Raw genomic sequence first — 22,483 nt, forward strand, 5'->3', positions numbered from 1 at the left:
CTTCTTGACATACTTGCAGGTTTCTCAGGAAACAGGTAAGGTGGTCTGATACTCCCATCTCTTCAAGAATTTTCCACAGTTTGTTGTGATCCACACAGTCAAAGGCTTTATTGTAGTCAGTGAAACAAAAGTAGATTTTATTTTCTGTAATTGCCTTGCTTTCCCCATGATCCAACAAATGTTGGCAATTTGATCTCTGGTTCCTCCGGCTCTTCTAAACCCAGTTTGTACATCCGAAAGTTCTTGGTTCATGTACTGCTGAAGCCTAGCTTGAAAGTTTTGAACATAACCTTACTAACATGGGAGATACGCACAATTGTACAGTAGTTTGAACATTCTTTGGCATTGCCCTTTCTTTGGGATTGGAATGAAGACTGGCTTTTTCTATTCCTGTGGCCACTGCTGAGTTTTCCAAATTTGCTAACGTATTTAGTGCAGCACTTAATAGCATCATTTTTAAAGATTTTAAATAGCTCTCTACTAGCTTTGTTCATTTGGAGAAGGCAATGGCACCACACTCCGGTACTCTTGCCTGGAAAGTCACATGGACGGAGGAGCCTGGAAGGCTGCAGTCCATGGGGTCGCTAGGAGTCGGACACAACTGAGCAACTTCACTTTCCCTTTTCACTTTCATGCATTGGAGAAGGAAATGGCAACCCACTCCAGTATTCTTGCCTGGAGAATCCCAGGGATGGGGGAGCCTGGTGGGCTGCTGTCTATGGGGTCGCACAGAGTCGGACATGACTGAAGCGACTTAGCAGCAGCAGCAGTAGCAGCTTTGTTCATTGTAATGCTTCGTAAGGCCCACTTGACCTCACACTCCAGGGTGTCCAGCTCTAGGTGAGTGACCATACCACCATGGTTATCCAGATCTTTAAGACCTATTTTGTATAGTTCTTCTGTGTATTCTTGCCACCTCTTCTTAATCTCTTCTGTTTCTTTTAGGTCCTTACCGTTTCTGTTCTTCATCATGCCCATCCTTGGATGACATGTTCCCTTGATAACTCTAATTTTCTTGAAGAGATCTGTAGTCTTTCCTATTCTATTGTTTTTCTCTGTTTCTTTGCATTGTTCATTTAAGAAGGCCTTCTTATTTCTTCTTGCTATTCTCTGGAACTCTGCATTCAGTTGAGTATATCTTTCCCTTTGTCCCTTGCCTTTTGCTCTCTTCTTTACTCAGCTATTTGTAAAGCCCTCAGACAATCACTTTGCCTTCTTGCATTTCTTTTCTATGGGATGGTTTTGGTGACTGCCTGAGTTGGGAAGATCTCCTGGAGTAGGAAATGAAAACCCACTCCTGTATTCTTGCCTGGAAAATTCCATGGACAGAGGAGTCTGGCAGGCTAGAGTCCATGGAGTCGCAAAGCGTCTGACACAACTGAGCCACTAAGCACACAGCACAGCATCTTTATTCATGGAAGAGTGCAAATCCCACACTTGACAAGAGTATAAGGTGTTTCTTTTTCCTAATTTTTCCTCAACCTAATTCACCGCCCCCCTCCTCCCACCAGCCAGGCTCTTTACCTAAATATCAGATGCATCCCCCATTTTGGTTAAACCCTCTTCAATTATATACATGAAGAATAACATCTATGTGCATAAGATATAATTGAGATTTTACAAATAGAAAAAAAAAATGGTCTTAATGTTTTCAGTTAACATACTTTTATACATAAGAATAAAAGGAAAAAATCTCTCTGCCAGCAAACATTTCCTGGGTACCTACTGTGACTCAGGCTCTGTTCTCCATGCTTGGAATACAGTTATAAATGGGGATGGCAAAGGAAAAAAAAAAAAAGTCTTGACTACAAAACTACATAGAGAAAACATTGACTATAAAGTCATGATTTAAGCTTATGCCTCTCTGACCTTATCACCAGAAATTTGCCCTCACACTCACCCCTCTGCTGTCACTGTTGCTTCCTTGCTGAACCTCGAACAAATCAGGTGTCCTTCAGATTAAAGGACTGTTTTTTGGCTTTTCCTTTTGCTGTTTCACAAGATACTTGTTTGGCCAACTCCCTCATCTCCATTTCTTCTAGTTAGAACTCTTCTAATCATCTGACTTAGTATTGCAATTGGCTACTGTCTCTCCTTAAGTACTACTATGTTATTTATTTACTTATTATGATTATTTTTTGTCTGTTACCTCTTCCTGTGATATAAGCTTCATCAAGATAGGGTTTTTTTTTGTTTGTTTGTCTGTCTGTCTGTATGTTTTTCCCTTTCTCATCCCTATCCATAACTGTATTTTAAGCATGGAGACCAGAGCCTCCTTCAGAGTAGGCACCCAGTAAATATTTGCTGGCAGAGGGATGATCATCTAGTAAATATATCTAGATCGGTCTTCTGTGTGAGTTCACCCAGGAAGATGTTATCTGTAAATACATGCTATATTGAATTAGAGTACTCAAAGGGTAGTTTTTCAGTACTTCCAACTGGATGGCTCAGAATGAGATATTTATATATCTAGCTTGTGTTCCTAGGATTGAGCCAGCTACGTGGAGATGGAACTGGTTATCAAAAGAGCTCTGTTTTAACCTTGGCTTTTCTACTAACTGGAGCTTTTTTCCTTTGGCAGTATAAGTAAGCTTTCTCTGGGCTTTTAGATTTCTCACATTTCATGAACCCTCTCATTCCATGATTAACATCAGTTAATTACATTCCTTAATGTACACAGTTTTAGAGACTTTGCAGCTATTCATTATTTATTGAACATATATTCACTTCTTTCTTCTAGATCCTTTGATGTTGCTGGAAAGCCAAATAAAGTAGGTCTTTATGAAGTATCTATTATGTAGTAATATAATCCATCATTCCCTAGAGATGAGAAAACTATGGTCCAGAGAGGATAAATGTTGTATTTTTATATAAAATATTTTTCCTGAAATTAGGAAGAAACTGTAATTTGTGATCTAAGACTTAAATCATACTGTAAAATAATTATAGACATATGATCATCTCAGTAAAAGTTCCTTCATTATTTATACCGAAATTCCAAGAATAAAGAGAAAGAAGGACATGGATGTACCTATGGCTGATTCTTGTTGGTGTTTGACAGAAAACAACAAAATTCCGTAAAGCAGTTATCCTTCAATTAAAAAATAAAGTGGAAAAAAAAAAAGAGGAGGGAGGGGGTTTGCCTAGGTTCCCATGGTGACCACTTCATGGTTGATTTCCATCAGAAAAACAGGTCTTTTTATCCAAGTTTATGCCAGGTCAGTATCCTATATTGTATCTGTAGGTTTTGTTTTGTTTTGTTGATGACAAATTATAAAAAGAAAAAAAAATAGTGATTTTACAGAATTTACTTTATTGTCAAGCGAATCAAGGGAAATATATATGGAATACCCTAAGCTCAAGGTAGAGTAGAAGGTGTGTCTTTATAAATTGAAGGGATTCGCTAGAGAAAAGTAAAGTAAAAGCAGAGGCAAGTAAAGAAATATGAGAGAGCTGGGAAGTCAGCTCTCTGATTCAGCATTTTCAGCATTCTGGTTCTGATTCAGCATTTTCCACGGTGCTTTAGGTTGATTTTCCCACCACTTTTCCTACAAAAAAGAAAGACAAATATATACTCAGTGCAATAGCATTACTATCCATCACACAGGTTGGAAAAAGGTTTAACTGTCACAGAATCAATTGATTCACAGGTATCCATGTCTATGATTAGGTGTTAGTTAAATACACTTGGAGGTAACATCTGGCCTAATTGCAGAAAGTATGAATCCTAAACTTCAGAGTTTTACTAAGGTTTAGACCTTTTGATTTTAACTGTTCATTATCTGAGAGTAAATATGTATACAGATGTAAAAGTGAATGGAGATATAATTGCAAAGAGACTCTACTGTCATAGTTCTAACCTGATAGAAGATGTAAGAAGTTGAACCAAATATTCAGGCCTTTGGCATTTTTTAGCAGACATGTTTTCAGGCCCTCTCAGTAATATGGGCCCATTAAATCAAATCTCACCTTACCCTACTGCCCTTCTCCTGGGAAAATTTTGGTATTGATTTGTCAGATATATAGAAATATAGGCACATGTGTATTATTTATAGATTTAATATTTGTTAATATCATTCTACATGCTTAGCCCTGTTATTGATAGGGATTTATATATTCCCTGTGCCTAGGAATTTTATGGGTTAATTAAGGAAAGTTAAGGTATTCATAGAAGAAACTCTAATACAAGAAAATGATGACAGTGGTAGAAGACACTAGGAGGTGTGATCATTTTTATCTTGCTTAAATCCCCTGGCTTTTAGAGCAGTCAGACCAAACGACTGATTAATTGATGGAATAAATATTTATTAAATATAAATTACATTTCATCAGGAATCTAACAGTCAACTAAAATAGTATAGACTAAAATCTATAGCACTTGTTTTGTTTCTTGTAAACATGTAAACTCAATAAATATTTTTCTTTGATAGAATCTTCCTAATATAATTGGTAAAATTTGTATAGTCTGGATAATAAAGGATAATCCTCTCTGTTGTTTATTGAAAGGCTATTTTCATCAGAATGAATGGAACTTATTGCCTTCAAAATATATTATTTTTTATAAAATAAATATCAGAAAATAATTTGGATAATATTTTTATTGATAAATTTTCTCCTAAGTTTTTCGTGTTTCTGATTTTGAGGAATTTTTTAACTTGACTACACTTCTAAAATTCTTTCATCTTTTCCAAAATTATAATAACAAACATAATTGTATGAAAATGATTGAAATTTTAATTAGAAATAAATGAAAAAATAACAAAATGTATCAAAATGCTTAAAGACATATAAAAATTTTTTTTAAAAATTACCTGAATCAAAAATACTAACAAAGTGAAATACCTGAGATTATGTTTTTAGATAATTTAGAAACCTTCAGATAACTCTGGCGGGGCGGGGCGGGGTTGTTTTTGTTTCATTTGTTTTCAACTCATTTGCCTGAAGCTTATTACTTCAGTTTCTATGGATGGGTATGAGTAGAACTTTCTAGAATATCTCAAGGAAAGTGTCATAATCTTATTCTGGAAGTTTGTGTTTGCAAGGTAGATTTGATGAATATGATACTTACACCACTGCCTTACAGAAGGCACATTTATTGCCATATGTCTGGCCATCAGAACCACAGTGGGGATTAGATTCCCGAGTACAGTAGACCTTGGGGTCCTTGAACTCACCACAGTCAACCTAGCAAAGTAAACGCAGTGACATTGATATTAGTGCATTCTATCTAAGGGACTGTCCCTCAGAACAGAAGTTGTGGACAGTAAACTTAAAATTATACATATTATTGTATATAGTTGTGGTGTAAAGTTTTCTAAGTAAAAAATCACTTTCTTTTTCTAACTAGAATATATTAAACATAATTAAGATTTTTTCTTTAAAGAACACATGTCTATAATCACTGTATTCAGGGGTATGTTAATGATATAAGGCAGAGGCTTATTTCTTACAGGAGGAATGAGACAAATGCTATGGGTATGATTTTATCCTCCAGTGCTAATTTGCACCAGTTGAGAGTAGTTTTGGGTCTTTAAATGGGGGGCAAAAAAAAAAAAAGAAACTGTATTGGGATTCCCTGGTTGTCCAGTGGTTAGGGGTCCACATTTCCCCTGCAGCAGACACAGGTTCGATTCCTGGTCTGGATAACTGGTCAGTTTTCCCGTGGCTGCTATATCAGTTTGTTATCACTTGAAAACAAAATTCTTTACATTAACTTACTCTGTCCCAGAATCTGTAGAATTTGAACTTTTGTGCCTACTACAATAACTGAGTAATGACTGCCCTAAACTGTTCTGTTTTGAAGGATTCTGAGGTTGCATCTAGCCCTGAGAAAACACGCTGTGACCAATTAATAATTATCATCACGGGCTCTATAGAAGGAATGATTATGCTACTAATGTATCTCCTTAGTTATAGTGATATCTTGGAATTAGTCTGGAGTTTTAAGATTCTTTTCAATTCACTCTCAATTGAGTCAGTATTTGGTGTGCAGATAACATATGAGCCATTTTATTCCAGAGAACAAGCAATATGCAGTAGGTAAAACTGAACTCCTTCAGATGGCAGCTATGTGGAATGAAGTGACATTTAAACATGAATAGAAGGACCATACTTTACCCCACCATAGTTTTATTAAAATAATACTGTCTTATGTTTATCAGTTGCTTCATAATCTCCAAACTTTTCTCACATGGATCAACTCCATCATCTCACAGTAACACTGAGATTCACATTGAACAAGATAAAACGTATTAGCCAATTTACAGACATGAATATTGATCCTTAGAACATTAAGTGGCTTACCAGTGCCATACAACCAGAAGCACTGAGACCAGTGCTTGAACATACTTTTCATGGCTGACCCAGAATTTCTGGCAATATACAGTTGTTGATTTCCAACAAATCTTCATTGAGAGAAATAAAGACCAACTGTCATGATATACCTTGACCTTGCTTATAGTCAGGCCATGTAGACTTTATTAAAGTAACTTATTAGGGGACTGTATGGGCACAGGTAAGATGAATCATTTGTTTAAAGTATTAGCAAACCGTTATATACTGACAAAGCCCCCTGAAACTTTGCACGAGCAGATGCCCAGCAAAAAAGCCATAACACTGAGTTTTAAAAATATTATCACATATATCAGGTTTAACGTATCCAAAACTCTTGAATATAACTTTTTGTTGAAATTTGGCATCTTGTACTATTAAGAATGGGTAGTATGAAACTAACCAGTGATTTTCTTAGGGCTGGGTCAGATAGAAGATACCCAGGCTTCTTATTGTCCTACATATAGGCCCACTTTCTCCTCTACTCTTACAGATAACTCCATCTTCTCATACCACTTTCAGGAGAGTAATCTTTTCTTTAGGTCTCCAAATAGAAAATAAAAGCTGGAAAATCTTTAGGATGTTATAAACCACAGAATGTATGTGTGTTACTCACTCAGTCATGTCTGACTCTGAGACTACATGGACTGTAGCCCGCTAGGCTTTTCTGTCCATGGGCTTTTCCAAGCAAGAATACTGGAGTGGGTTGCCATTTCCTTCTCCAGGGGACCTTCCTGACCCAGGGATCGAACCTGCCACATTGCAGGCTGATTCTTTACTGTCTGAGCTACCAGGGAAACCATAGACTATTAACAAACAAACAAACAAAACAATGCATTTGTATTTATGTCACTACACATTTGCAGTTGTGTGCATGAGTCAAGAAAATTCTTTAAACCACAGAAACATCATGTTTTATTTCACATAGAGCTAATGGGTAACTAGTATTTAGAGAACACAGTGCTTGGTGCTGGTGCTATAAGAAGGAAGCAGTTATAAATATATCAATAAGCTCATCATCTTATCTGCATTAGGGAATCAGAGAAGGGCAGATAATTACAGCACTGTGTGTCATAAAGGCCACAATGTGACAAATACAGGCAATGTGGAAACTGAGAAAAAGGGCATCTCAGTCAGAGATACATGTCTCCCTATAGGTTCTATATATTTTCATCGTCAACTTCTTTGCTGTAAACATCTTTGCCACACTTTGATGTATAGCTAATTGACCATAAAGCAATTTTTCCATAAAAGATAAAATTACTAAAAATAAAAGAGAGACATTAATGACAATATAGTGAAATTTATTTTTCATAGCAAAATTAAAAAGACTTTATTGCAAAATATAGCATATTTGAATGCACTTAAAATGTGTGCAGATTCATGGCCATATTGCACAAATACCTAATTTAATTTTATGGGTTGTTCCTAAGTACCTGCCTTCAACATCTTTAGTTCATAGTATTACACCTTTTTCTGCTAATTTGTTTCCTCATTTGGCATCACACTTTTTTTACTAAAATTTCTGCCTTCATTAAGAGTGGTATTGTTTTCCAAATACTAGGATACATATGTGTAACTATTTGTTTTACTTTGTAAAGATTTTACACTGTCGTTTGTTCCTGGTGTAGTGCCAAATAAGTATTACCACCGTATTTTCTGCCAAGCCCATATGTGAAGTTTTTATTAGCCATTATTTTAAAACTGCCAGGGTGCTCCTCACTATCCAGGCCATTATAAGGGCCAAGATTTATATAATATAAAAATGGGAATACCATATCAATGGAGAAATGAAATCTGTCAACCAGTAAAAGCTGAAATACCAGCCCAAGCCATCAACCGGTTTATCTTTTGTGGAAAAATTGCCTTACAGCTAATTAGTTACACAAGGACTGAAACACCTGTGGCAAAGATGTTTACCACGAAGCAGCATATGGGAAAGATGCTGAACGTGGCCTCTCGGGTCAGGTAAGGAAAAGAAAAAAAGCCTCTTACTTGAAAGAGACGCCTCCTTAAGCCACCTTTTCTTGGCATCCAGCCCTCTGATCTTGTGTTGCAGCCTCTTTTGTCCTTCAGAAAGCAACATGGAAGTGGCACTTGGGGAGGTTCTTTGCTTTGAGAATTTCTAGATCCCTCCTCCCTCCCCTGACCCTTCCATCACCCCTGGGAATAGGACCAGGCAAAGCAAAGGATTTCGGTGAATAAAACCAAATCAACTAACTGGTATATTACCAAGCCCCCTTAAATTAACATAGGCACATGACTCTACATACTTGTAAATTGCAGTGGCTTCCCGTGACCCCTGAAGTAAGCTCAGGAATCATGTTATAGAGCTTTTTCTGCCACTTGCCATTGGGCAGTTGTGTTATCTTGGACAAAGTACTCAACATCTGTGCCTCAATTTTCTTAACCAAAATTTTAGAAACAAACAAAACCCCCAAATACAGTTGCCATGCCTCATTCCCAGGGTTTTTATAACAATCAAAAGTAGTCACCTTAAGAGTTGTAGAAAGTCAGTGTGGAATATTTGAAATAGTCCTGAAGGAGTAGTGTAGAAAATAAGCCTCTCATTGTAGGCCTGCACTAACTGTATCTCTCATCACATTCCGAAAGGCTCTGTAACTCATAAAGAATGCTAAGTGTCATGAGACTAGAAAATCCCTAAGGATGCTCCAGCTTTGATAATCCAAATTGTACCTGTGACTTCTTGTGGTGAAATAGCTTAGTAAAGCTAGGTCCTTAGTTCTTCAGTTTGGTGGGAGAAATAACTATTGTTCAAATGCTTCCTCCTTCATGTCTAAAGGATACTCTTCACTCGTGAAAAAATTGTAGCATGGTGACTAGGGACAGAAAAGAATCACCCTCAGAGAATTCCAGAAATTTGTTTTTGTTTTTTTTTCAGTCACTCAGTTGTGTCTGACTCTTTGCGACCCCATGGACTGCAACACACCAGGCTTCCCTGTCCTTCACCATCTCCTGGAGCTTGCTCAAATTCATGTCCATTGAATCAGTGATGCCATCCAACCATCTCGTCCTCTGTTGTCCCCTTCTCCTCCTGCCTTCAATCTTTCCCAGCATCAGGGTCTTTTCCAGTCAGCCAGCTGTTCACATCGGGTGGCCAAAGGCTCAGAATATGGCCTTGGCAGAAGGCCGTTACAGAGCCAGCCAGAAATCACTGCTCTGAGGCAGTGAGCCAGGCTGGTTGCTGTTATTGTTCACTCATGTCTGACTCTGGGACCCCATGGACTATAGCATGCCAGGCTCCCCTGTCTTCCACTATCTCCTGGAGTTGGCTAAAATTCATCTCCATTGAGTCAATGATACTGTCTAACTATCTCATCCTCTGCTTTCCTGTTTTCCTTTTGCCTTCAATCTTTCCCAGCTTCAGGGTCTTTTCAAGTGAGTCAGTTCTTTGCATCAGTATTGGAGCTTCAGCAACAGTTCTTCCAATGAGAATTCAGGGTTTATTTCCTTTCAGATTGACTGTTGTGATCTCCTTGCAGTCCAAGAGACTCTGAAGAGTCTTCTCCAGCACCATAATTCAAAAGTGTCAGTTTTTCAGCGCTCTGCCTTCTTTATGGTCTAACTCTCACATCCATACATGACTATTGGAAAAACCATAGTTTTGACTATACGGACCTTTGTCAGCAATGTGATGCCTCTGCTTTTTAACATGCTGTCTAGGTTTGTCATAGCTTTCTTTCCAAGGAGCAAGCATCTTTTAACTTCATGGCTGTAGTCACCGTCTACAGTGATTTTGGAGCCCAAGAAAATAAAATCTGTCACTGCTTCCCCTTTTTTCGCTTCTATTTGCCATGAAGTTGATGGAACTAGATGCCATGATCTTAGTTTTTGGAATGTTGAGTTTCAATATTTTAATTCTAAAAAAATCCAGTGAAAATTTGCAGAAACACACAGTCCCCTAGGATGTAAGACTTCATTTCTTCTCTTTACTGAAAAATACTACCTTTGTGGGTAAAATAGCCCCTGTCTTTCCCAGCCCCCTTTAATACCAGTTTTCCTAACCCCTCTCTAACTTGACTTCTACTTCCTCTGTTTTAATAGTGCTTCCATACAACCAAAACTGCTCTACAAATGACATCTTTCAGGATCCATTGGATATTTATAAAATGTTCATGATTTCTTTATGATATGTGCTATTCTTGACTACCCCCACCTTTTCAAAACTCCTTTCTGATTCATATATGTCAGACCCCCAGTTTTCCAGCTATTTCTTCTCTTTTTTATTATCTTTTCTAGCTTCTTTCTGAGTATTAATTACATACATTTTCAAGAAAACTTTATATACTTGATTTTCTCTAAGAACATGTGTTTCCCCAGATGATACTAATGAGTCCTAGACTTTTTTTCTTGTCTTCAAAATTTCAATGTCTAGTTTCTGCTTGTCAGAAATATACAAGATACCTTTAATTAACAGTTTGATTCATACTTAATATTCATTTATGTCCAAAATAGACCTCTGTATTTTTCCCTCTCAATTAGTTTTGCATTCTAATTTTTCCACTCTCCATCACAGCTGCTGCTAAGTCACTTCAGTTGTGTCCGACTCTTTGTGACCCCATAGATGGCAGCCCACCAGACTCCCCCATCTCTGGGATTCTCCAGGCAAGTACACTGGAGTGGGTTGCCATTCCCTTCTCCAATGCATGAAAGTGAAAAGTGAAAAGTGAAAGTGAAGTCGCTCAGTTGTGTCCGACTCTCAGCAACCCCATGGACTGCAGCCTTCCAGGCTCCTCCATCCATGGGATTTTCCAGGCAGGAGTACTAGAGTAGGGTGCCATTGCCTTCTCCACTCCATCAGAGCACAATTCTTCAAATCCCTCAACCTACCCTCAGATTAAAACATCATCATTTCTATCCCTCAGGGATAGAAAGGGAACAAGTGTTCCCTTTCATGTATTTCTTTATCTTAAGCCTCTTCACCAATTTCAGATTTACTACCTATACCCATTTCTGACCTGAAGCTTATATAATGAATTTTACTCTCTTTGCCTCCATTTCCTTCAAGTTTCCAAATCCCTTCAACACAGGGAGACAAGTCATCTTACTTGAAACTACTGTTTCCATTACTTCTTTAGGACATGAGGCTAGTGAACACTATTCTGTATTTGTTAGATAATTACACTGCTCGAAGCACTTTCCCATGAACTGCATAATTGCTTACTGTTGCTGGTTAGAGGTAGCATGGAGCTATGGACATATCCTGAGATGATGACTGCACAGCTTTACTGCTATTGGTAAACCTGACTCAGTGACGTCCTCTTGCTGAGGCCTTGGTTTTCCTCTATAGCTAAGTTGTTGAGGCTGACTAACATCTCCAAATTGTATTAATGTTTAAGTATTCTGTCAATATAATAGTTATAAGTGAATTCAAGGTTATTAGGAAGCATGAACAACACCATTTTCTAGTCAAGAGCATTGTTTTACTAACTGTATTAAAGTTTGCCATGTGTTTATCTTGAAGTACAACAAAACTAAATTTAGATATTCCTAAGACTATTATAAAAGAAAACATTTGCCTATCATTGTTTTTGAGGGATTTGTTAATCCCAGTCATAAATATTCATTTAAACATGTCTTTAAGCATATGGTTCCAAATATACAGCCTGATAGAGAAAATAAGAAAAATAAAGACAGTGTAGGAAGTGATTCTAATAAAAATTTATCCAGGTTAAATCTACTATCATTCTGAGATTATGTCTTTCAAGCATTTGTTATTAATATTATACTACAATTTCTGAAATGAAGGGTGGTGATGGTAAATAATAGCTTTATCCTTAAGTTATTTTTATTTTACTATTTATGTTTTTTAATGTTCTTACTTGGCAGATTAAAGATTTGGTAGCATATTAGTCATTTACACTTACGGGGAAATTTTTACAGGACCATGAATTTCAAGTCTTAGAAGATACTTTTTGTTTAGCTCAAATAATATTTTTGAAAGAATGAGAAACTTTTACAGATCTATAATTAAGACTGCTAGCTATAATCTCCCATCAGATACTCATAATGAAAAGACTTCTTCGCATGAAAAGAATGACTTGGGTGTTGGGAAAAAATTGTTCTTCCTTTGTCTTGGCTGGATCAAAGTTAGGCAGGCAACCTCCCAAGGTTAGCTTCAACTTCTTCTGCCTGGCTTTGGGACTGTTGCCGGGAGCCAGCGTGAGGAATCCCACCCGTGACAAGGTCATGTGGAAGGAAGCCTGACATACGCAAGGACGTGATCAGACTTCAGGGGTTCCCCCTGGAATTTCCTGAGCATGTACCCCCAAAGACCAAAAATCTGCCGGATTTTGTACTCTGCTCTTCTGATATTCTCTGGAAAAAGTCAAATCAGGGCTTTAGTCTTCTGCATTTGAAAGGGATGTTTCAGTTAAACCCCTCTGATTGCTCTCTAGCTTGCCTAACAGGTTCCCCGGACCTCTTACAGCTTGTGAATTGCTTACAGCCCCCCAACCGTGAGAGGCACAAAGCTTAAAGCATCTTAAAGATGCAGAGCCTTTTCTAAAGAGTTAAAAAGTATATTGGTAGAGGGTTTTCACTGTTGACTCAATGACTGCTGCCAGGCCTCCATATTCTTTATCTTTTAGGCACCTGGGAGGATGTTAATCAATGTAAACAGGATATGGAAAAAGATATATAGTAGTTTTGATGTTAGCAACACTAGACTTTTGAGTTAATTGCTTTTCTTTTGTTATAAATCACTGTACTCCTTTCACTTGTTATAAACTGCTGTATCTTTGCTATGTAAGAATGTAACTTTATTTAGTGCTTTCTGAGAGTGGCACCAGACGTCAGGAAGATCAACACAAATGTCTTCTAGTTAACAAATCCTTATCAGAAAAAAGGCTGTAAAATGTTAATTGGTCCTTTCTGGCCAAAAGATGATGTACATCACCTAAGACTTGTGTACACAATTAGGTATGCAAAGAGAAAAGCCTGGTTTTGATAAGAATCTGGGCTGCTAACACTGCATAACTTTGTGTTACCCATTGATCTCCATGTATTATCAAAACTATAAAAAGCCTTCTGAACAATAAAGGATGGACCAGTTTCTCGGACTAGTCTCTCGGCCTAGTTTCTTGGGAATCTGGCTCCCCTCCGTGTCTCTCTCTCTTTTTCTCCCTCTCCCTCCCTCTCCTCTTTACTCTAATTTCAGGCTGAATTTCCATCTGGAGCAGGGCGGCTCACTAAGTCTACTTACTTGCCCTGGCTTTTAAGACCCGAGCAAAAGGGAGCCTAAGGCGGGGCACCCTTTGATATTCAAGTGGGCGCCGGTGGCCCAACGTAGATAGTGCAAGCTCCTTGTCTGGAACTTTATTGACCCCGTAAGCCAAGTTATTCAGCTTCTTTCTCCACTTAATTTTCCTACTACACTATTTCTTCCTAATCTAATCTTATTTTAATAAATAAATAAGTTTTTTCCACGCCGACTCCGTCCACCCTCAGAATTCCCTGGATCCACCAGGGCTGGACCCCGGCAGACTGTCACCCTCTTTCCAGACTTGCAGAAGAGAAAGTGTAGCCTTGATATCATCCAAAAGGTGACAACTTCTTTGCTATTTATATTTGAATGGAAGAGAGACAGCAGTCTTGGCAAGGCATGTTTAGTTCACACTGATTCAGATATCTCAGGCCAGAAGGGCTTTAGCGATCATTGAATCCAAGTCTTCATTTTAGAGATGTGGAAACAAAGGCAATGAGAAGGGAAAGAGACATCCTTCAAATTACACAGGCAGTAAATATCCAAACTGGGACTCATCTGTATTGTCTCCAACATACTGGAGCACTCCAAAATCAGTGCATTCCAGTGCTAGATTCCTAGAATATAGATCCAAAGCCTCTTATCTGGGATTATTATTCAGTAAGTCTGGCCTAGTCTCTGAGGATCTACATGTTGAGTGAGCATCCACAGGGATCCTAAAGCAAGCAGAATATAAGACGTAGACTCATCTAAAGAAATAGAATCAATAGAATATTTTAAATGAACTTTAGAAACCACTAAAAATCTGTGAAACATTAAAGATCTGGGAAATAAGAGCCCAAAGAAGGGAAGTAACTTTTGTGTTAATGAGAAAACCAGGATTAAAGTTTATATTGTAAAAACCTATGTGTAATGGTCTTAATCATATATCTACCTAATAAGGTATAAAATATATTGGCTGGATCTTATGTCTTATTCTTGTTTGCTTCTTTTGATATATAACATAGACTGTACTGACATAACTATTTAAATATAAGAAGAAATCAATTTTAAGATGTACAGTTATGTATATCAGTATAAAAATACATATGCACACACAAGTGTGCCTGCATGCACACACACATATACACACACACAGGCAATTAGTTATAAGGTGTCATTCACTGTAAGACACATCCCAACTTCTGAGATACTAAAATTTGGGAGGAAAATGTCTTATGCAATGTAGTAGATATATTAAAGTTGGAAAATATTTTTCAGCTTCTCTGCCAACTCCCGATTAGTTGGCAGTAGTGTCTGGAAACTTTTGATGCCAAGGGTTCTTGGGCACAGCAAGGCAAACAACAACCAATGCCAAGGTCAAGTATTACTGTTCAGTATGGACATATGGGTGTGATTGGCAGGGCAAATACCTCTTGTTTGTGTTGTCTGTTTGATAGCTAGGACAAAAAAACTGGTAAAAAGTTGGTGGATTAACATGTTGTTTGGAACATACCAGTCCAAACAATAAAGATAATTTGTGCCCTTTCCACTTTTTAACCCAAATTGTATTTAAATTTGATTGAACCAGTCTGTGTCTACTCAATACAGAATACTAAACAAATTGTCTGCTCTTGGTTGCCTTACTTCTAAAAAGAAAATAATAATCTCTCTTCTGACTCTTTCAGAAGATCTTTATTAATCAATAACTAATCCTTTCATAGTTTATGTAACTACACATAGTTTACCAAATGATCCCACATAGTTTATGTAATTTAAATCTGATTCTGTGAGGTAAATGATAATATCCCTTTTCAATAGGTGTGGAAATTGTAGCTCAGAAAAGCTGAGTAACTTGCCCAGGATTACACAGTGAAATCAGTGAAAGAGCATGAATGTTACCACAAATTCATTATCTTTTTATTTATATTCATTTAATTTTAACAAAATCTGAGAGTGGGTGTCTAGGCCCTTTTAAACTGAAACCAGTATTCTCATAAAGAGATTGTAGTGAGAAAACTAAGAACTTCTGCTGTTTTCTGCATCTGTCCTACTTGTCCATTTCTTTGCTCTTTTACACATAGACAGACCTCGTTGGTCAGGGAGTACCAGCTAAGAGCCACCCAGGTCGGAAGAATAAATAAAATTATGTACACTGACCTGAGCTCCTTGACTGAAGACACCTGAAAAAAAAAGAAAAAAAGCATGAAATCCAAACGCTGTAATTTTTGTGGCAGTGGGATTTGCAATATTAGGTAATCCCAAAGCCTAAAATGGTACTTTTACTTGGTTCTTGGTCATCTCAATGAGTTATGGCTTGGTTACTTTACGTTTTTATACCTGCTCTCCTCTTAGGGAACAGTAGAAACTTGGAAAGTGATGTGTGGATATGGACCATGATGGTGTAATATTTCTGGGAGGTTGGGGTGGAGTGAGAAAAATAGTTTAAGGATCTGGAGATTCATCTTGCTGTCTTGGCTGTGTTACTCATTCACTGTGGAAATGATTTATCATCTCTGGCCTCGCTTTGGAGAAGTTGGGTTGGAAAGTTGACTCTAACTCTGCTATTCCCAAGTTTCCCAATGCTTCTGGTCCCTCCCCAAAGCATTTGTCTCAGGAAGTTGAAGGTAGGAATTGAATTTGTTGTCTGTTCTTTGAGCCTGAAATTGTTCTTCTGCCTTCTGTGTTCAGCTCTAAAGACTCGGCTCAAATTTAGACTGGCAAGAACAAACTCATTTTCTATGACTCATTTTTCCTGCTACATCTCTCTATATTCCTGAAAGATTGTATTTCAAAAATGCAATCTTGCTTCTCTATTCTTCCATCTTTATGATTAAATATGTGATTTTAGGTTGTGACTAATTAGCACAGTGGTTTAAAAATACTGTAATAATAAAAGTCTTAGGTTCAGTCCTTATATGAGCTGCTGAATTTTGATCTCTGGCCTTTTCTATAGAACTCCTAATACTAGCAGTACCCCCTTACATGTAAGTCCACAGCCACCTCAAAGACAGGAAGTGTGGCCAGTATTTATGGGAAGACAACTGGAAATACCTCAAAGTATATTCTCTGTTAACGGAGATAAGGAGAGAATAAAGCTTTTAAATTTGAAAGAAAGTTAGTGATGAACTACTGTAGTGATTACCAACCATGCTGAAATGATATGACTGATTATTAAATATATAGACTCCCAGGACAACCACTTGAAAAATTCCATTATATGAGACCAAATAGGGTCTGGAAGTCTATAGTTTTTGTTAACTACTCACAAATAATTGTTTTGACCAGGGAAGACTCACTTAAAAATTTCAGCCATTTTTCCACTGTATAAATCACCATCTTACATGTAGGAAGTGTCAAAGTGGAAGCTAGGTTAATATAAACAATGACTGAGCCAAACTAGTACTTTTATTTTTTAAATTTAGTGATGGCAATATTAATAGACATTTTTCAAACACTTACTATGTTCCACTATGTTAAATGTTTTATATGCATTTTCTCATTTAACTCCCCAGGGCTAGTCCTTTTATATCCATATTTTACAGATGAGGAAAACGAGACTCAGAATGGTCACACAGCTATAAAATGGAAATGCCAGGACTGAAATTTATTCCTCTTGGTCTCAACAGGGCACTTTGCCTTCCCAAATGTCATCATGTCTATCAGGGACCTTGTTCTAGTATTAGTATTTGTTTGTATTAGTCAACCAGATCCAATTAGCCTTTGTTAAAAAAAAGGCAATAAGAAGTTATTAATTACTTAGACAGTCTTTGCAAGTAGATTTTAATATAGTCAAATCTGTTTGTACACCATTTTAGCAGTTGACTGATCCACTTGCTTGAGTTACTTGGCTTTCCTAGTCAGAATTACTTCATAATATTAAAGAAACCCTTTTTTCATTTTTTTATAATTCAGAATATATTTGCTTATGAAAATATCAGTTCCCTGTGAACAATGACTTCTTCATCTGCTCAATTTCATTGAAAAACTGTTGTTTTTTACACGTTTGGGCATCTACAAACTCTGATAGCAGGCAAATAAACTACTTTTATCACAGAAAATGATGCACCAGATCTGCAAATTCCTAGGACTCAGTCTCAAGTCCAGCATTCTAAGAATGAAAGACTCTCTCAGAGAATTGACCTATTTCTTTAGTTGACACAGGCTGTTGGTGGATGTGATGAACCTAGGTTTTGGGTCCAAAGACTCTAGTGTGTATTTTGTCCACTACAAAGGCACAGAATAGGATAAGAAAGAAAGAAAAAAAATAGATGCAGTGGCCTTGTTCATTCACATGGATGATGATATGATGAAAGGCATCAGACTGAAGTACAGTTGTCCTTTGAATAATCAGAATTGATAGAATATATGACTGCTGCTCATTAATGTGGCCTTAGATACTCCCCTACTTCAAGAGTTGTTTAGTTCACCAATAACATATGTTTATGAATTCTGAGGTTCAGTGATTTTTTTCTGAAGGATTCTCTGAGTTTCCTGTTTTCTGCTTGTTTCAGTTTCAGTTATTTGAGTCCTAATTATAAGAATAATGAGGACTGAAAAGCTTAGCTTTGTCTTGGAAAGCCAAGCTAATATTTAAAATAGTTATCAATTCTCCATACCACCTGTGATGTCTAGAAGACCTAGATTCAAATTCCAAATTCTGCTTACTAGTTCAGTTCAGTCACTCAGTCGTGTCTGACTCTTTGGGATGCCATGAACCACGGTATGACAGGCTTCCCTGTCCATCACTGACTCCGGGAGCTTGCTCAAACTCAGTTACAAGTCCTTAAAATTTTCTTAACTGTTTTGTGCCACAGTTTTCTTATATATGGAATGTGTCTATGAATACCTTGTTATGTGTGTTGCAGATAATGCATAAAAGCCCTGAGTACCTGCCTAGAATATAGTGTATGCTCAACAGATGAAAGTTATTTCATTATTACCATCACCCATTTTCATTATTGCAGTCATTATGATAATCTCTCAGAATTGATCTTTTGTATTAAAATTATTAGGATTTTGAAATATGGTGGACAAATACACTTGTCATTTCCAGTTCAATATAAGTATTGGATTGTAACTTTAAGGAAAAAAAAAAAAACAACTCACCTGAGAAAAAGCAGAAAAGAGCCAGGAAGAGGAGCAGAAAGACACCTGATGTTTTCATGGTGCCAGTTAGCTCACTCAGATCAAGGCTGCTTTGTCCAGCTCAGGTTCTCTGTCAAGACACTTCCCAGAGCTCTGAAACACACACTAAGACATATATATATATATATAGACGTGATAAAGGGAGCTGGGATCTCCACCTTCTTTATAAACTCGCATTCTGAAACCATCTGTAGTCCTATATAGGCATTTATTGGAACCTGTCACCAATTTAAAGAAATGCTTCATGCTCCCCATCAATCTTAAAAATTAGAACAATTATATGAGTCGTACCTTAGATCTTACCTTAGATCTTATTAATAGAGGATGTCATTTTCCACCAGTAATCTGTGTTTTCCTAACCGTCAATACATCCTCCCTACCCTTCCCTTTAAGGTTTCACTGTATGAAAGGGATGACTCACTGGTGGAGCCCCACTTGATGCTGTGTCTCTTTCAGACAGGTCCTGCATGTCTGTGATCCCAATGAGTCACCACCAGGGAATGGAATCTCGGGTGTAACTTGGATTTTCAGACTCCACATCATCCAAGATGTACCTAAAAGAGGTGGGTCGTCTACACAGTCACCAGAGCTGCATGAGAAAAATTATTTTCCAGGCTGAAATACAACAGTTATTTGAAAAAATCTTTATTTTAGTCCAATGCCAGTGATTTTCAATTGTTGATTCAGAATGAGCAGGGAGTAATATGTGTGTGTGTGTTTTTTTTTGTAAAGGATATTTTAAACAGTTACTATATCGAGGAATATTTGAAATTAGAAATATTGAATATTTCTCCTTTTTCCTAAAAGTAAACTGATGCAGGCATCTTTTAATTTCATGGCTGCAGTCACTGTCCTCAGTGATTTTGGAGCCCGAGAAAATAAAGTCTGTCACTGTTTCCATTGTTTCCCCTCTACGTGCCATGACGTGATGGGACCAGATGCCAAGATCTTAGTTTTTGGAATATTGAGTTTTAAGTGAGCTTTTTCATTCTTCTCTTTCACCTTGATCAAGAGGATCTTTAATTCTTCTTTGCTTTCTGCCATTAAAATGGTATCATCTGCGTATGTAAAGTTATTGATATTTCTCCTGGCAATCTTCATTCAGCCCAGCATTTTTGCATGATGTACTCTGTATAAATTAAATAAACAGGGTGACAGTATAGAGCCTTGATGTACTCCTTTCTCAATTTTAAAGCAGTCCATTATTACATGTCTGGTTCTAACTGTTGCTTCTTGAGCAGCAAACAAGTTTCTGAGAAGGCAGGTAAGGTGGTTTGTTATTCTTGTCTCTTTCAGAATTTTCTAGTTTGTTATGATCCACACAGTCAAAGGCCTTAGTGTCATCAATGAAGCAGAAGTAGATTTTTTTTTTTAATTCCCTTGCCTTTTCTGTGATCCAGTGAATGTTGGCAATTTGATCTCTGGTTCCTCTCTCTTTTCTAAATCCATCTTGTACATCTGGAAGTTCTCAGTTCACATACTGTTAAAGCCTGCCTTGAAGGATTTTGAGCATTACTTTGCTAGCATGTTAAATTAATGTAAATGTGTGGTAGTTTGAGCATTCTTTGGTATTGCCCTTCTTTGGGATTGGAGTGAAAATGACCAGTGACCACTGTTGAGTTTTCCAAATTTTCTGGCATACTGAGTACAGCACTTTAACATCATCATCTTTTAGGATTTGAAACACCTCAGCTAGAATTCCATCACTTCTACTGGCTTTGTCCATAGTAAGACTTTCTAAGGCCCACTTGACTTCACACTCCAGGCTGTCTGGCTCTAGGTGAGTGGTCACACCATCGTGGTTATCCAGATCATTAAGGCTTTTTTTTTTTTTTTTTAAATAATTCTTCTGCATATTCCTGCCATGTCTTCTTAATATCTTCTGCTTCTGTTAGGTCCATACTGTTTCTGTCCTTTATTAAGCCTATCTTTGCATGAAATGTTCCCTTGGTATCTCTTAATTTTCTTGAAGAGATCTCTAGTCTTTCCCATTCTACTGTTTTCCTCTATTTCTTTGCATTGATCACTGAGAAAGGCTTTCTTTTCTTTCCTTGCTATTCTTTGGAACTCTGCATTCATGTGGGTATATATTTCCTTTTCTCCTTTGCCTTTCACTTCCCTTTTTTTTCTTAGCTGTAAGGCCTCCTCAGACAACCACTCTGCCTTTTTACATTTCCTTTTCTTGGTGCTAATTTTAATCACTGTCTCCTGTACAATGTTACAAACCTCTATCCATAGTTCTTCAGGAACTCTATCAGATCTAATTCCTTGAATCTATTTGTCACTTCCACTGTATAATCATAAGGGATTTGATTTAGGTCATATCTGAATGGCCTAGTGGTTTTCCCTACTTTCTTCAATTCAAGTCTGATTTTGTAATGAGTTCATGATCTATCTGAGACACATTCAGCTCCCAGTCTTGTTTTTGTTCTCTGTCTTTGGCTGCAAAGAATATAAACTATCTGATTTTGATATTGACCATTGGTGATGTCCATGTGTAGGGTCGTCTCTTTTGTTGTTGGAAGCTGGTGTTTGCTATGACCAGTGTGGTGTCTTGACAGAACTCTGTTAGCCTTTTCCCTGCTTCATTTTGTACTCCAAGGCCAAACTTAGCTCTTACTCCCTGTATCTCTTGACTTCCTACTTTTACATTCCAGTCCACTATGATGAAAAAGACATCTATTTTGGATGTTAGTTCTAGAAGGTCTTGTAGGTCTTCAGAGAATCGTGCAACTTCAGTTTCTTCAGCATTAGTGGTTGGGGCATAGACTTGGATTACTGTGATGTTGAATAGTTTACCTTGGATACGAAGGGAGATCATTCTGTGTTTTCTGAGATGGCACCCAAGTACTGCATGTTGGACTCTTTTGTTAACTATGAGGGCTATTCATTTCTTTTAAGGTTTTCTTGCCCATAGTAGTATATATAATAGTCATCTGAATTAAATTGTCCCATTCCCATCCACTATAGTTCCCTGATTCCTAAAATGTTGATGTTCACTCTTGCCATCTCCTGTTTGATCACATCCAATTTACCTTGATTCGTGGACCTAACTTTCCATTTTCCTATGCAATATATACCTCCTCCAAAATAAGTTCTCCATAGTTTCTCATTTATTTCCATCACATTCCTATTTTCCTGCCTTAACTCATGATATTGCCTTCGCCTAGGATTTCTTTTCTTTAATCACATGTCTAAATTCTATATATCAGACAATGGCAAGTCCAGATTACTGTATTCTTCACAGAACATTTCTTAGTCCTCTAAGGAATGTATCCTAAACTAGTACATGAGGATGAATTCTGGCTTGTTGATGTGTTTTATTTGACCCACACAATGTTTTTTAAAATTTCTTAATAATAGTCCACAGTGGTAAAGAATCCGCCTGTCAAGCAGGAGACATGAGAGACGCTAATTCAGTATTTGGGTTGGGAAGATCCTCTGGAGTAGGAAATGGTGACACAGTCTCGTATTCTTGCCCAGGAGATCCCATGGAAAGAGGAGTGTGGTGGGCCACAGTCCACATGGCCACAAAAAGTTGGACATGACCAAGTACCACCACCACAAGAATCACAGTCCACAGTTTTTACATTTTGAATATTTAACAGGAAATAAAAATAAACCACAAGTTTTTATGTGTGGTGTTTTTTTTTTTTTTTAAGTATTTGAGCCCTTCATTGTAGGGCAACAGTCAGCTAAAATTTAGTGCTAACTGCCTCATTCAAATGTGTCCTTTATTTGTTGCTGACACTAGAAGGCATTTGAGTTCGAGAATGTCACTGTCTCACACTAATAATACTT

General features: G+C 37.3%; 1 protein-coding gene across 2 annotated transcripts; it reads right to left on the bottom strand.

Annotated features, from left to right (window-relative positions):
• Positions 1–3,293: 3,293 nt before the first annotated feature.
• LOC120863252 (serine protease inhibitor Kazal-type 6) lies at positions 3,294–19,062 on the bottom strand. 2 transcript variants are annotated; one of them, XM_040239354.1, is made up of 6 exons: positions 18,986–19,062; positions 18,644–18,787; positions 15,695–15,717; positions 8,326–8,400; positions 5,069–5,184; positions 3,294–3,548 (listed from the first exon to the last, which is right to left on the bottom strand). In XM_040239354.1, exons 2-6 carry the CDS (start codon positions 18,699–18,701, stop codon positions 3,503–3,505), a joined length of 318 nt encoding a protein of 105 aa, XP_040095288.1. In that variant the 5' UTR covers positions 18,702–18,787; positions 18,986–19,062; the 3' UTR covers positions 3,294–3,502. The 2 variants fall into 2 exon arrangements, with proteins under 2 accessions (XP_040095288.1, XP_040095289.1); XM_040239355.1 differs by lacking the exon at positions 8,326–8,400.
• Between the last annotated feature and the right edge of the window lie 3,421 nt (positions 19,063–22,483).

This window comes from Oryx dammah, unplaced genomic scaffold, assembly GCF_014754425.2.
Source record: "Oryx dammah isolate SB20612 unplaced genomic scaffold, SCBI_Odam_1.1 HiC_scaffold_5, whole genome shotgun sequence".
Taxonomy (NCBI): Eukaryota; Metazoa; Chordata; class Mammalia; order Artiodactyla; family Bovidae; genus Oryx; species Oryx dammah.